The sequence below is a fragment of the Lepus europaeus genome, chromosome 23, assembly GCF_033115175.1.
Source record: "Lepus europaeus isolate LE1 chromosome 23, mLepTim1.pri, whole genome shotgun sequence".
Lineage (NCBI taxonomy): Eukaryota > Metazoa > Chordata > Mammalia > Lagomorpha > Leporidae > Lepus > Lepus europaeus.
In genome coordinates this window covers 27,249,457-27,264,697 of record NC_084849.1, presented here as the reverse complement: position 1 = coordinate 27,264,697, position 15,241 = coordinate 27,249,457, and the positions used below count along the sequence as shown (strand labels likewise).

At 52.8% G+C, this 15,241-nt stretch overlaps 1 protein-coding gene across 2 annotated transcripts in view; it reads left to right on the top strand.

The window, feature by feature from the left end:
• CRKL (CRK like proto-oncogene, adaptor protein) overlaps positions 1–13,802 on the top strand; it is a 40,075-nt gene extending 26,273 nt beyond the window's left edge. Inside the window, exons 3-4 of one of the 2 annotated variants that reach the window (XR_009864872.1) lie at positions 10,244–12,717; positions 12,906–13,802. Coding sequence is in view for 1 of the 2 variants with exons in the window: in XM_062181937.1 (XP_062037921.1) it covers positions 10,244–10,378 (135 nt within the window). In the remaining variant the exon portion in view is untranslated. Of the gene's footprint in view, positions 1–10,243 lie in introns of both variants that reach the window. The other variant, XM_062181937.1, reaches the window with a different exon arrangement.
• Positions 13,803–15,241: the final 1,439 nt, after the last annotated feature.

Here is a 15,241-nt window from a genome sequence, read left to right as displayed (position 1 = left end):
CACTGTGCCACAACACCAGCCCTTTTTACCTTCTTTAGTTTCTTTTTTTTTTTTTTTTTTTTGACAGGCAGAGTAGACAGAGAGAGAGACAGAGAGAAAGGTCTTCCTTTTGCCGTTGGTTCACCCTCCAATGGCCGCCACGGTAGGCGCGCTGCGGCCGGCACACCGTGCTGTTCCGATGGCAGGAGCCAGGTGCTTCTCCTGGTCTCCCATGGGGTGCAGGGCCCAAGGACTTGGGCCATCCTCCACTGCACTCCCTGGCCACAGCAGAGAGCTGGCCTGGAAGAGGAGCGACCGGGACAGGATCGGTGCCCCGACCGGGACTAGAACCCGGTGTGCCGGCACCGCTAGGCGGAGGATTAGCCTAGTGAGCTGCGGCGCCGGCCCTTCTTTAGTTTTCATCTTTGCCTATAGGTTTCCTGAAAGCACCATCCAGATCTTTGTACTGAAGTCCTCCTGTGCAGCTTTTTCTGAGAAATCTCTCCTAGCTGTAGAAAAGACAGGTTGGTCTGCTGTGTCTTGTTTTTGATTGAGCCCTTTTTGCTTTCAGTTACTGCACTTCCCGTTCTAAATCTTCACAGACCATCTGTTTGCTATTTTCATCCAGAGTTTTGTGCAGGTTTGATTTCAGTCTTACCAATTTACAGTCTATAGAGTTGGCTATCTCTCTGTTTAAATAGAAACCAAGATCTTTGACCTTTCCTAGGTCTGCCCGTGTCTGTGAGGCAGTGTCGTTGTGGAGGAGACCAGTCTTGAAATGACGCCTGCTTGCCCGTGTATTTGGTCCGCACACATGTGTCCTTAGCCACATAAGAACATTGAGGGGCAGGCATTGCAGCGGTCAGGAAGGCCCTTTGGGACCCCGCATCCCATATAAGACCGCCTGCATCTGAGCCCTGGCCAGTTCCAGCTTCCTGCTGATGCAGGCTCTGGGAGGCAGCAGCTGAGAGCTCAGGTGCTTGGGTCCCTGTGTGCACACGGGAGACCCAGATTGAATTCCCAGCCCCTGGCTTCAGCCTGGCCCAGCCCTGGCTGTTGTGGGCACTGAGGGAAGGAGTAAACCAGTGAGTGGCACCTCTCTCTGTGTCTGTCTCTGTCTCTCTGCCTCTCAAAATAAGAAAAATTAAATGTTCTTGGTGCTTGTTCTTTTTATGATGCTCAGAACCCCCCCACCCCCCACCCCCCAGTTATTTTATGTATTTGAAAGGCAGAGTTACAGAGAGAGAGAGAGAGACAGCTCTTCCATCCACTGGTCCACTCCCCAGTTGGCCACAACAGCCTGGGCTGGCCCAGACTGAGACCAGGACCCAGGAGCTTCATCTGGGTCTTCCACGTGGCTGCAGGGGCCCAAGTACCTGAGCCATCTTCCACTGCCTTTTCAGGGAGCTGGCTCTACTTACTGAGGTGCAGTGGTCTGAACAGCAAATGTAGATTTCAGAGGTATTGATTGTGTTTTTAATCTCTCGGGGGTCAACATGAGTGCTGCTGGCTGAGAAGACCTGCAGTGCACACAGACAGCAGTGACACTGGGTCTGTGCTGAGTGTGGCTCGGCTGGAGGGCCATTCACGGTCACAGCCCCTTCATGTCATGAGGCTCTCTCCTTGCTTGTCCACATGGTCTGCAAGGTTTTAAGAGATGCCCACAAGCTAGCATTGACCTTCTTAAGAAAGACTCACAGGCGTGCTTTACCTGTGGCGTGTGATGCTGTGTGAGTATCCAGGCCTGAGCATTTATTTCTACCCCTCTCCTTGGGCCTTTAAATTGACCAGTCTTGGCCGGCATTGTGGTGTATTGAGTAAGACTATTGAGTAAGATGCCTGCAGTGCTGGCATCCCATATGGGTGCCGCCGGTTTGAGTCCTGGCTGCTCCACTTCTGATCCAGCTCCCTGCTATGGTCTGGGAAAGCAGTGAAGGGTGACCCAGGTCCTTGGGCCCCTGCACCCACATGGGAGACCTGGTAGAGGCTCCTGGCTTCAGATCGTTGCGGTTCCAGCCATTGCGGCCATCAGGGGAGTGAACCAGCAAATGGAAGACTCTCTCTCTCTCTCTCTCTCTCTCTCTCTCTTTCTCTCTCTCTCTCTACCTCTCTCTGTGACTCTGTCTTTCAAATAAAAAAAAAAAATCAAAAAATAAATAAAAAATAAAACTTTCCTTCCTGGCATTATGTTCTCACTGGGTTGTGAATCAGAAAAGTATTCTTAAGAGGTTTTTGTTGTTGGTTAATTATAAAATGGGTGAGAACACGATGACACTGCCTCTGCCAGCCTGGTCATTCTGTCAGCCTCCGTTTTCTGTTTGTGGTAGTGGCTGCTACGTAGGGAGAATCACTGGCGAGAGCCTTCTCCGCGCAGTTGGTCCTGCTTGCACCGCCCTGTTTTACACGCCTAGAACTTGAGGTTTATGGAATTCGCTGACAGTTTACAAGCAGTAGACGACAGAGCTAGCACTAAGCCACTTTTCTGACCATTTTATTTAGGTACTTGTGTAGTTGACATCATACAGTTCAGTGGCCTTCAGCTGAGTGTTGGGTTCCTTTACTGAGATGAAACGTATTACAGAATTTGCCATTTTGGCCATTTTCAGTGTACAGTTCGGTGTGAGTGACACTCAGTGTTGTGCAAGCATCACTGCTGTTTCTGAAACATTTCCATCGCCTCAAACAGAACCTCTGGAGCTGTTTAGCAATAACCCGCCCTTCCCCCCCGTTCCTGGCAACCTCTAACCTACCTTCTGTCTCTGAATTTGCCTGTTTTAGGCATCTCAGGTAAGTGGGATCCCACAGCAGCTGTCTTCTGAGTTTCAGGCTTTATCCATGTTGTCGCTTGTATCGGTACTTCATTCTTTGTGCAGGTGAACAACACTGTGTTGTGTGAGTGTGTGTATGCACACTGTGTTTATTAGTGAGTGTATCTGCTGATGGCCACTTGGTTGTCTCTTGGCTGTTGTGAATACTGCTACAGCAAACTCGTGGCATACAAATGCCTGTTCAAGTTCGAAGTGCTCTGACCTTTCACCTCCCGCATGAATAACAATACTATTTTTTACAAAAGCAGATAGCATTTACTTGTAGGTAAAAGTGTGCGAGACAACTTGACTGCTAGCAGGGGCCCAGGGACAAGAGCCCCAGTCCTCTACAGCCTTTCTAGCTCCGGCAGCTCTGATTTCCCTGTCAGGTGCACAGAGAACACAGGGCAGGGAATAGAGCAGGTGGAGGCCCCAGCAGCTCTGTGAGGGCCAGAGTGTTCATCTGCTTTGTCGTTGGTCGTGTCACTCCAGGGCCTGGCACAGCTGTATTCAGTATTTGTTTTAGTAAACAAAGCCACAAAGAGGATGAAACTCACCTCGAAATTGTGGTCCCTAGATGTTGGATTTAGATCTTTCTGGGTGCTGGACCCTTTGAGAATCCACTGAAAGCTGTGTAGGGTCTTTCTGCAGGAGCACAGCACGTTGGTGCATTCCTTGTGCACTTGGGCGATGTTATTTGATCACTGAGACCTATTCATAGCACCCAGGTTGGAACTTCTGAGACCAGAGTAACTTGTGCTCCCGATCTTACTGTTATGTAACGTAAGAGGTTGCAGACTCAGAATATCAGTCCAGGGCCGGCACCGTGGCACAGCTGGTGAAGCCACTGCATGCAACACCAACAGCCGTGTTGGAGTACGGAGTTGAGTCCTGGCTTTGTGCTTCCAGTCCAGTAGCCTGCAGATGTGACTGTGAAGGCAGCGGAAGATGGCCCACGTGCTTGAGTTCCTGACACCCAAACGGGAGACCAGATGGAGTTTCTGGCTTCAGTCTAGCCTAGCCCTGGCTGTCGGCAGCAATTTGGGTAGTGAACCAATGGATGGAAGATCTGCCTTTCAAATACATAAATGCTTTTAAAAAATAATAAAGGGTTGGTATTGTGGCCATGTGGGGAGTGAACAGCAAATGGAAGATCTCTCTGTCCCTCTCTATAATTCTTACTGTGTTTAAAAATAAATAAGATAGGCCGGCACCGTGGCTTAACAGGCTAATCCTCCGCCTTGCGGCGCCGGTACACCGGGTTCTAGTCCCGGTCAGGACGCCGGACTCTATCCCGGTTGCCCCTCTTCCAGGCCAGCTCTCTGCTATGGCCCGGGAAGGCAGTGGAGGATGGCCCAAATCCTTGGGCCCTGCACCTGTATGGGAGACCAGGAAAAAGCACCTGGCTCCCGGCTTCGGATCAGCACGATGTGCCGGCCGCAGCGGCCATTGGAGAGTGAACCAATGGCAAAAAGGAAGACCTTTCTCTCTGTCTCTCTCTCTCACTATCCACTCTTCCTGTCAAAAAATAAATAAATAAGATAGAAAAGAATATTTATTTTAAAGATTTATTCTTGGTGGCTGGTGCTGTGGTGTAGCAAGTAAAGCTACTACTGCCTGCAGTGCCAGCATCCCTTATAGGCGCCAGTTTGAGTCCTGGCTGCTCCACTTCCAATCCAGCTCCCTGCTTATGTCCTGGGAAAGCAGCAGAGGATGACCCAAGTGCTTGGACTCCTGCACTCATGTAGGAGACCCAGAAGAAGCTCCTGGCTTTGGATCAGCCCAATTCTGGCTACTGCAGCCATTTGGGGAGTGAGCCCGCAGATGAAAGATTGATCACGCTCTCTCCCTCCCTCTCCCTCTCTGCTTCTCTCTTGGTAATTCTGCCTTTCAAATAAATAAATAAATCTTTTTTTAAAAAAAAATTTAACCACACGCTGGTTCACTCCCCAAAGGGCTGCAACAGCCAAGACTGGACCAGACCAAAGCCGGCAACCAGGAGATTCTTCCAAGTTTCCCATGTGGAGGAAGGGGCCCAAGCACATTATCAGGGAGCTAGGTCAGAAGTAGAGTATCCGGGACTTGAACCAGTGTCTATATGAGATGCTGGCATCACAGGCAGTTTAACACGCTCCACAACTATGGCCCCTGCGTGCTTCATGTTGGCTAAGGTATGTGCTCCACAGATGCTGAACGCCACCAAGCACAGCTGTAATGATGACTCGGGTTGTCCTGTTGTATCGGCAGAGATTAATGAAGCAGTACATGAGGTGCGTGCTCTGTCTATTGAGAGGGTCAGCCAGCCCTCCCAGGCTTAGTTTGCTCCTCAAACCAGACTGATAGCTGGTGAGTGCTTCTTGGGGCGCTGTATTTCTGCCATGAACCCAGAGCAAGGACACCGTATAGAGTAGGGAGTGAGGAAGGCAGAGGAGCAACGGCGGTGACTGAGAGGCTGCTGGCCATTTTAGGATCCAAGCCCAGCTGCAAAAAACGTTGGTCCACAGCCATTCTCAGTGCTGATGTCTTGGGGCACATTCCCCACAGTAGAGCCTTGGTCTGAGGTAGAAAACAGCATGAGAGGGCCTGGCAGTGTACAGCAGGTTAAGCCACCGCCTGTGACACTGGCCTCCCATCTTGGAGCACCAGTTCCAGTCCCAGCTGCTCCTCTTCCAATCTGGCTCACTGCTGATAGGCCTGGGAAGGCAGTAGGCTACCCACAGTGGTGGACCCCCAGTGCAGTTCTGGGCTCCTGGTTTCAGCCTGGCTCAACCACAGCCCTTGTGGCCATTTGGGGAGTGAACCAGTGGTTGGGATATCTCTCTGTGTGTCTCTTTCTGTCACTTGGCCTTTCAGATAAGTAATTTTTTAAAAGATTTATTTCTTTGGAATGCAGAGTTAGAATAGAGGGAGAGAGAGAGATCTTCATCTGCTGGTTTACTCCCCAAATGGCCTCGATGGCTGGGACTGGGCCAGGCCACAGCTTCATCCAGGTCTCCCACATGAGTGCAGGGGCCCAAGCACTTGGACCATCCTCCGCTGCTTTCCCAGGCATATTAATAGGGAGCTGGATTGGAAGTGGAGCAGCCAGGACTTGAACAGATGCCCGTATGGGATGCCTGGATTGCAGGCAGTGGCTTAACCCTTTACACCACAATGCTGGCTCCTAAATAATCTTTGTATTTATTTTTTTAAGGAGCAGCATGAGAAATGACATGCTGTGTTTTGGCATGGGAAAACTCCTGCCAGGCCAGAACAAGGCATTAGTGGTCACTTGAAGTGATCAGAAGTCCCCAGCCTGACCCATCTCTGCAGGTCCGCGTTCCCTCGGTTGTAGTGAAAGCTCCTTGCTCCTGTGTTCTGCCGTTGATTCCGTGCTGCTTCCCTGCCACTTGCTGCTTTTCACACTGTGCTGTTATCTGATGTTCACTCGTTGAGCACCTGCCTTGCCCGCACAGTGGGCTAGTTTCTCTACGTGCTGCAGCAGAGACAGAAGTTCCCTGAGGAGAGGAACTAACCTGCTTGCTTTCTGTTCGCAATGGGGAGGGCGAGGTGAGGGAGGGTGGGGTCACAGGCTAGGCAGACGTGAGGTGTGGATGTTCTTGGCAGTGCTCAGTGCTGGCCCACCTCGCCGCCTTCCGTGCTCTCCCTCAGCTGCTCAGTGCCCGTCACAGTCGCTTAGTAGAGCCCTGTCTTCACTGGCACGGCCCGGTTACCTCGTTGCGGACAGAGTGGCTGAAGCAGCAGCGTTCTCCGCGCTGAGTCCACTCTCCCCTGCTTCCGGAGGGTGCATGGCCATCAGAAGCCTGCCAGGGCACGGGGCTTCTGGCTGCTTCTGCTCCGGCGTCTCCCACTCCCATCACAGCTACCATTTATGTAAAGGCTGGGTTCTAGATAACAGTTTCTGTGGAGGACTTTATTTAAGTATTGCAAGACCCTTCCAGAGTCAGAAGGGCCTTGGAAAACTTGAGCAGCTGCCATGGTCATGTAGGCACTGAAGTGGCAGAACCGAGACAGTCACTGCTCCTGCCATTCTGAAGCCTGTGGGACAGACTGCCTGCCACTCCGCCCCACCTCATACTTAGCTTAAGCAACTAGAGGCTTACCTCCCATTGCTAGGTATGTCTGATAGCCTAGGAACGCAGGACAGGTCCTAGTCCCTGCTCTGAGCTGGACAACTCCCCCAAGCCCCCATCTTCAGTATGACCCCCCTGAAGGTCCTTGTTGTCTCATTGTCTCTGGATAATGCTTTTTTTTTTTTTTTTTTAAGATTTTATTTATTTATTTGACAGGTAGAGTTACTGACAGTGAGAGTGAGAGAGAGAGAGAGAAAGGTCTTCCTTTGGTTCACTCTCCAAATGGCCTCAACGGCCAGAGCTGTGCTGATCCGAAGGAGCCAGGAGCTTCTTCCTGGTCTCCCATGCAGGTGCAGGGGCCCAAGCGCTTGGGCCATCTTCTACTGTCCTCCCAGGCCACAGCAGAGAGCTGGACTGGAAGAGGAGCAACCGGGACTAGAACCGGCGCCCATATGGGATGCCAGCGCCACAGGTGGAGGATTAACCTAGTGTGCCACGGCGCTGGCCAGGGTAATGCTTTATAAGGTAGCTTCGGTAGCCCTTGGGCCTTGTTTGACTTTGGTCGGTGTTGCTTGGTCTAAGGTTTCTTAGTACTATCTTGGCAATGCTGGGCGAAGCTAAAATGCGACTGTTCAACATCTTGAGACATTAAAAGTATAAGGAGATTTCTGTCACGTCGTGTCCTCATCTGTCACAGTCCCTCTCTGGGAAAGAGCTTGGCAAGTCTGTAAGAAAGGAAGCCAGGGTGCTTGGAGAGAGGGAGGGGCAGAGCGGCAGGAAGAGGAGTCAGAGGCGGGGTGGGGGTGGTCTTGAGGATCAGAGCTGAGCGGTTATTGTGTGCGGAGGGAGGGCTCAGGTGATCTGAAAAGAACAGTGCGCTTCTCTCTGAAGGAGTCAGTCTCTCACTGCCTGGCCTGCCATCCATGTCCTGAGAACGCTGCTCAGCCACCTGCTAGCACCTGGGGCACGGCAGCCGTGTGTGCTCTCTTTTCTGTGGGCTTCTGCAAAAGTACATAACCTATATGGGATACAAAATGAGGCAAGGGGGTGCCCTCCTTCAGAGAGCTGTATGCTGTATGTGGAGTGAGAGTTGACTGTGGACACGCAGAGAACGGGGCTTCGTCAGCCATGTCTGCGGGAGTCCTGGGGAAGCTTCCTTTCCTTCCCTCAGTGTCAAATGGAAAGTGTGCATTTTACACAATACCCCCAGGAAGAGGGCCAGGGCGGAGGGAGGTGTGTGGGTGAGGTCTCTGACTTAGAGTGGAGAGCTGGGATGGGGCCATTGGGGGGCCTGCGGTGAAGTGGGGAGAGCGGTGGCCGGGTTATGCTGGGTAGGGGCTGGCTGTAGGAGACGAGGTTGATTGGGAGTCGGGATGATTGAGCTAGAGTGACAAAGATGATACTGAGTGGCTCAGACCTGGTGGCTGGGCTGGTTGGGGCAGGTAGGTAGAGGCTAGGGGAAGCAAAGCACACGCATATCCCCCATGCTGAAAAGATGAGCTCACCAAGATGGGAGACAGCTGCCTGGGACAGGAATGTCGGGAAGGTGATTCTGTTCTCTTCCACGGTTTATCAGACATCAGCCAGAACAGACTAAGATTCCAATCTTGAGGCAAAAATGTGTGCTCCTTGGGGACTTCCCTGGAGTCCAGTCCTCTGAGAGGCTTGGACCTGGTCACCAGGAGAGGCCTGTGTCAGGCAGGGGCCGATCTTCACACAGCACAGCTGCGGGTGTCTGACACTGCCTTGGCTGTCAGCGTGGTTAGAGCAGTGGCTTCAGCACACGAGCGTGGAAGCCGATATGAAACAGGTGGAAAGTTCCACAGACATGAATGTGTGAGTTGAGATTCATAAACATCACTATCAAAAGCATTCGAGGGGAAAGGTTAACTTCTAATGGGCAGGAAAATTAGAAATAACATTATGAATGTCAGACGAAGTCTCAGTGTTACCATCCGGTGTATTTCTGACTTCATTTCATTGGAAGTGGTAATGGATGGAAGGTAGCCTTTACCTTGCTACTTGGGGGACGATGTTCACTCAGGCACATGGCAAAGAAGCCCGCTCCAAAGCAGGTCTGCATAACCACAGCTTTCCGTGGCAGTGCACAGCACATTGAAGTCCCAGTCAGCCAACTGTTGGGCCCTTAAGGCAGCTCCCCAGGGCCCCACGTGTCTCTAGAACAACCTGAACACTGCTTTCAAAGTGTTCCTCTTGAGAAGAGCAGCCCATCCCTGGCATTGAGTAGAAGTCCTGTCACCCTGCAGGTTGAAGATACTCAGAGCTGGGCTTCCTGCCCCTAGCAACCCCCGAACAGTGCACCAAGAATGGACACCTCAGGAGGAGGGGAGAGGCATGGTGGCTGATCCCATCTAAATGGGGGTTGGGGGTGGGGGTTAATTTATTTGAAAGGCAGAGCAATAGAGGGGGAGAGATGAGAGGGAGATCTTCCATCTTCTGGTTGGCTCCCCAAAAGGCCACAACAGCCAGGGCTGGATCAGGCCAAAGACAGGGTCCAGGAATTCCATTCAGGTCTCCACGTGGGTGGCAGTGGCCCAAGCACCTGCACCATCTTCTGCTGTCTCAGGCACATTAGTAGGGAGCTGGATTGGAAGTGGAGCAGCCAGGACTTGTACTTGTACCCCATACAGGATGTCACAGGCAGCAGCTTGCCTACCATGCCACAACACCAGCCCAGGCTTCTCTCTCTCTTTTTTTTTTCAAGCTACTCCTTTTTGTGACTTCCCTGCAGCTGTTCCGGCAGGGTCAGGTGCTCTCTGGCTGGCTGAGGTCAGTAGCTGTGGGAGGGAAAGGCTGCTCTGTACACAGAAGCTGCTTCTCCTGTCATGCATTCTTTCAAAATTTTTTAAGGTTTTATTTATTTATTTGAGAGGCAGAGTTAAAGACAGAGAGAAAGGTCTTCCATCCTCTAGTTCACTCCCCAAATGGCCGCAAGGGCTGAATCTGAGCCAGTCCTAAGCCAGGAGCTTCTTCTGGGTCTCCCACGTCGGTTGCAGGGGCCTAAGGACTTGGGTCATCTCCCACTGCTTTCCCAGGCCATAGCAGAGAGCTGGATTGGAAGGGGAGCAGCCAGGCCATGAACCGGTCCCCATGTGGGTTGCGGCACTGCAGGCGGAGGCTTCGCCCACACAGCACAGCGCCGGCCCCTGTTACGCATTCTCGCCGACTGAAGTGCACTGAGCTTCTCGGTAGCACCTGTGTCTTGGGCACTGCTTGATGGTTAGGCCTAAACACTGGAGAAACTGGTGCGTCTGCCAGGTGTGTAGGTTCCTTCGACTAGGGGAGTGTTTGTGATTTAATGTGAGCTTCGTTTTCTTGTTCGCAGAGACTCACTAACTTCGTCTTCTTGCTCCATGCCCACAGGTTGGTGACATTGTGAAAGTCACGAGGATGAATATAAACGGCCAATGGGAAGGCGAGGTGAACGGGCGCAAGGGGCTTTTCCCCTTTACGCATGTCAAAATCATTGACCCTCAAAACCCGGATGAAAACGAGTGATTGCTGTCACCCTGGCTCCTGCTGCTTCGTCGTTCTGCGTGTCATAGTCTCCTTTGAAGTGGGAAAGTGTTCTCTCTCATAGGCGGTCACGCTGCATTGCCGACGCCCAGCCCTGCAGACTGGCCGTCTCATGCACATTTGGAATGCACACAGCGGCTGCCTCCTGGCGTTTGTATCATAGTCGTCTTGTCAAAGAGTAGCCGATCTTAGAGTTCTTTTGGATCACAAACTGGAAATACTGGTGGAAGCACACGAGCGGAGAGAAGCTGGCGGGAGAGGGTCTTCTCATTACTGCCCTGTATGTCCTTGAGACTGGTTCCAGCATGCTCCCCCGGGAAGGCCCGGGGCCACAGCGAGATACGGCGTGTCGCCGCTCTGCAGAGTGGTGGCACCGCTGCCGTCTTGGTTTTCTCTAGACAACAGAGGATGTGAACCTTAAAGGAGGAGAGAATTCTGTCCTTAACCCCACCCCACTCCCCAGTCTGGCTTTTGTTTTGTTTTCTTTTGGTTTGGTTTGGTTTTGGAAGACTTAATTAATTAGACTTGTGTGTTCTGAACAGATTTTTAAGTAGCAGGTTGGATTTTTGTGGAAGCCCAAGGAGTAACGCATGCCTCTGAGCTTCAGAACTGAAGCTGCTGTAGCTGAAGGATTAAGAAGAGAGCACTCGTGAAGTAGAGGCCCATGGTCTTGGTCGCCGTGTAGCACACACACACACACACACGAGCAGTCGTGCGTGCCAGGCTGTGTGCCAGCCTCTTGGATTACTTTGTCCCCAAAAGCATCCATGTGGGGTGCTTGAGGAGACCTTTGCTTACCTGTTTGTTGGGGACAGGAACAGGGAGGGGGTGGGACACTTGGCCAGCTTTCTGTCCAGCAGCTCAGTGAGTGCACCCATTGAAGGTGTAGGACTCAACATTTCTTCAGAAAGGGAGGTTATTCATAGAATCCTTGGACTCATTGATGAGTCCTGCGTTGACTCGTGGAATCTGCTCACTGAAGCTCATCCTGCCTGCCCCAGCCCAGCCTCCGCACGCTGCAGAGGAAGATGGCGCTGCAGCTACTGGGCCCATGGGCCACGTGGCTGAGATGCTCCCAAGCAAAGGAAACGCACGCTCTGGGGAAACTGGTTGGTGCATTTGATGTCTCGCGTTCTTGTGGAGAACTATGAACCACTGATGAGTTTGTTGATGTACAGCATTTCCCTACTAGCTGAGAGAGGCCTGTTCCTAGAAGCCGGCTGATGCCAACGTACGACCGACCCCTCACCTGCACAGACCAGGCCAGAATCCTGGAGTCATTATGCAGTTGCCCATCCTTCCTTCTGGATGCTGGTGAAGACAGGCCTCAGCCCAGAGCAAATACAGCAGACCTAGAAATGTAGCAGCAGCTTCATGTGCGGCTCAGCATTTACCGAGGGTCTGCTCTAACACGACCCTGTCTCTGTACGCTCTTAGGTTTTGAGGTTTAGAGCAGTGTAGTCTGGTGACAGAATCCCGGCACAGCCATTGTGCAGTGTTTTTTCAATCAGTAGTGCATCAGGCAGATAGCTACCCCGGTACAGAATCCTGGAAGTGTTCCTGTGACGAGATTGACGATCAGTTGAGAAAAATCGTCATCATTGCTGCCTGCCCACCTGTGGTTTTCCTGGAGGCGCTGAGAAAGGAGGAGCTCTTCCTGACTGCTGAGAGCCGTGGCTGCCTCCTGCTCTGAAGTCTGCGCTCGCACTTGACCTCTCTGGTTGGTCTGGGAAGGTTTGCTCAGTGGGCTTTGTACTGAGTCCGGCCGGCTCAGCCCATGTGATAGTCTCCAAAGTGCCCAGAAGCAGTGCTGGCCTTCTGACCGGTGGTCCACTCGGCCCTAGCCTGTTGGTGCTGTGCCTGGGCTGAGTGTCCAGCAGGAGGTGGGGTATGTGCCTTGTTGAAGGAAGGCAAACCTAAGGCCTCTTCCAACCAGGTGCGGCTGGGAGGCTTGACAGCTTTTGGTTGTCGCAGCTGACTGAGAGCACACGTGTGGCTGTTTGGGAAAGCATTGTTTCCCTTCCCACGACTGCAGGACTCGTCCAGAGGGGAGGGCCTCAGAGTCACAACACCCACTAGCCTCAGGTTCGGGGTCAGCGAGTGCCCTCCTTGCTTCGGCCCATGGAGGTGTCTTCAGAACTCAAAGGAAGGTGAGCCTGCCGTTGTGAACCCAAGATAACGTGCCAAAACTAGTAACTTTTTTTTTTTTTAACCTAGAACCCTTAACAGTTTTGTAATCAGGCCGGGGGATTCTCTGTCACAGTAAGTATGAGAGCAGCACCTGTCTCGGCTTTGGGCCTGGGCTCCCAGTGATGGGGAAGGTGTTTGTGCTGACTGGGGGCGGGGCTCCTCGGAGGATTGGTCCTCACTGCTGCCTGTCTCGGCTTTGGGCCTGGGCTCCCAGTGATGGGGAAGGTGTTTGTGCTGACTGGGGGCGGGGCTCCTCGGAGGATTGGTCCTTACTGCTGCCTGTCTCGGCTTTGGGCCTGGGCTCCCAGTGATGGGGAAGGTGTTTGTGCTCTGACTGGGGGCGGGGCTCCTCGGAGGATTGGTCCTCACTGCTGCCTGCTGTGTGCTGCCCTGTTAAAGAAGGACAGCAGTTGGATGCTAGATTAACCCGCTGTGGCTTCTCACCTGGGAAGGACGTCCCCCTGAAGACTTGTCGAGCCTGGGTGCATTGGCTTGTCACTTCTGTGCCACCTGCTAACAGAGAGGAGGATGCGTTGAGCAAACGACTCGGCCCCCCCAGCCTGGACGGCTTCTGTGCTCGTGGTTGGACGTGGCGAGGCGGGAAGGACGGCTGTGTGCTCCTCGGCGCCTTGCACCGGCTCCACGCTGGCTTCCTCACAGCTGTTTACAGACCAAGGACGGCCACTGCTCTCGCCATGTTCGCTCAGAGGAATGGAGCATTTCAGTTTTGAAAAGGGATGATGTGTGTTTCTTTTTTTGTGCCAGGCGTTTATAATTTAATCCTTTAATATTATGTCCATTAACCTCTTAAAATCAGTGAATTCTTGATTGTTTTAACACAGTCCCTAAGACTAATGCTTTCTGTGGACACTGAGCCCCGCCTCAGGCACCACGCTCTGGGACCGGAGAGCCACGTTCCTGGCGACTGCTGTCCTCGCAGACACTGAGCTGGCTGTGCCTCTGGAGGAAGACAGTCCCGAGACGGGATTGTTGCCCCTGCGGGAGGAACAGTGGCCTTGCTTCGAGACGGTCTTCACTGTGTGTTTGCAAACAATGACGACAATGTAAAACTCTTTTGACCTGTAACTTAAAGATCATAAACTTCAGGCAATAATATTTTCTGTGTAAGCTTTTAAAATTATTTTTGGGGGATCATAGCTTGTTTTATTTTGTGCTATAAAATTAACAGTATTAAATGACTTATATTCTTAGAATACATCGAGTGTCTTTTCTTAACAGATTTGTGCCTTTTTATTTTTGTATTCCATTTTACGTTACTGGTCCCAGCATCAGAACCCTTGTTTCCGTGGCCTGTTTGTACATTGTCTCAATAAAACTTGCATCAGCCAGTGGTGGCGGCAGCTTCGGTGTTTCAGTGTCTCCTCAGTCGGCCCCCACTGAGCCGCTAGGCGATGGCAGAACCCCTGTGCTCCCCAGAGACCCGGCTGTGCTGCTGCTGCCCAAGGTGCCGCCCGCTCCCGCAGCTGGGCGCCCAGAGGGGACGCATGGGGCCTGCCTGCAAGTGAGAAAAAGCATCCGGCTCCCCACGTGTGGGCAGCGTGGCCGTGGACCAGGAGCTTGGTGCCTTCTGCACGTGAGGCAGTGGTTCCCACGCGGCGCGGCGCACCACACCGAGAACTCCAATGCTGCCCCTTCTCAGCGCCCACATGGAGGCTTCCGGCAGCCCAGCCGCAGCAGCGCATGTCCGTGTGGATTCCTTCAGTTGTTTTCTGTTCCTGTCTCTCTGTGGTCCTGGTGAGCGGGGGGCGCTAGGCTCAGAGTGTGTGACTTGAAGTGTTTGGGGGCCCCAGACTTCCCTCTAAGGGCCTTTCACTGAGCACCTCAGCCAGGGCCCTGTGCCCAGCCCTGCGTGCCTTGTCTCTGACATCACCTGAACTCTTTATTTACGTGTGTATTGAGAGGTCCACGTCTTGCCAAACCTCAGGATATAATAGCAACGTATATCGATCCCGAACCACCCTGCTAAAATGCAGCCCCTGGCTCCTTTGAGGATTCTGAATTTCTGGAAGAAACACACAGAGACATCTTTGTTTGGAAAAGGAGGCCAGCAGATAAAACGCTGCCTGCAGTGCCGGCATCCCATATGGGCTCCAGTTCAAATCCAGGCTGCTCCACTTCTGATCCAGCTCCCTGCTAATGTGCCTGGGAAAGCAGCAGAAGTGCTTGGGCCCCTGCACCCACGTGGGAGACCCAGAAGAAGCTCCTGGCTCCGGATCAGCCCAGCACTGGCCATTGCAGCCATGTGGAGAGTGAATCAGATGGGAAGACCTCTGTCTGTGTCTCTCTAACTCTTTCAAACAAATAAAATGTTTAAAAAAAAATCCCTGAAGCAAGGGGAATCCTGGACTTGGAGCCCAGGGTGGGGGGTGCCTCCCATGCCCAGTCTCCCCACCCGGGCAGTATCAAAGCCAGCCCCAGGTCTTGAAACCTTACCGGGCGGCCAACACTTGACACTGCCCGCCTTCACCTGTGGCCAGTCGTTCTGGGAGGCTCTGCTCGGGCCAAGTCACTGACACCACCACCCACATCCGCGGTATCGCGAGGTGACAGCCAGCAGCACGGGTGCAGACTAGTGGCCAGTGCTCTGACGGGGGCGATTCCTCGCTGCCCGGGGAGGGAGCCCAGGCGCTGACT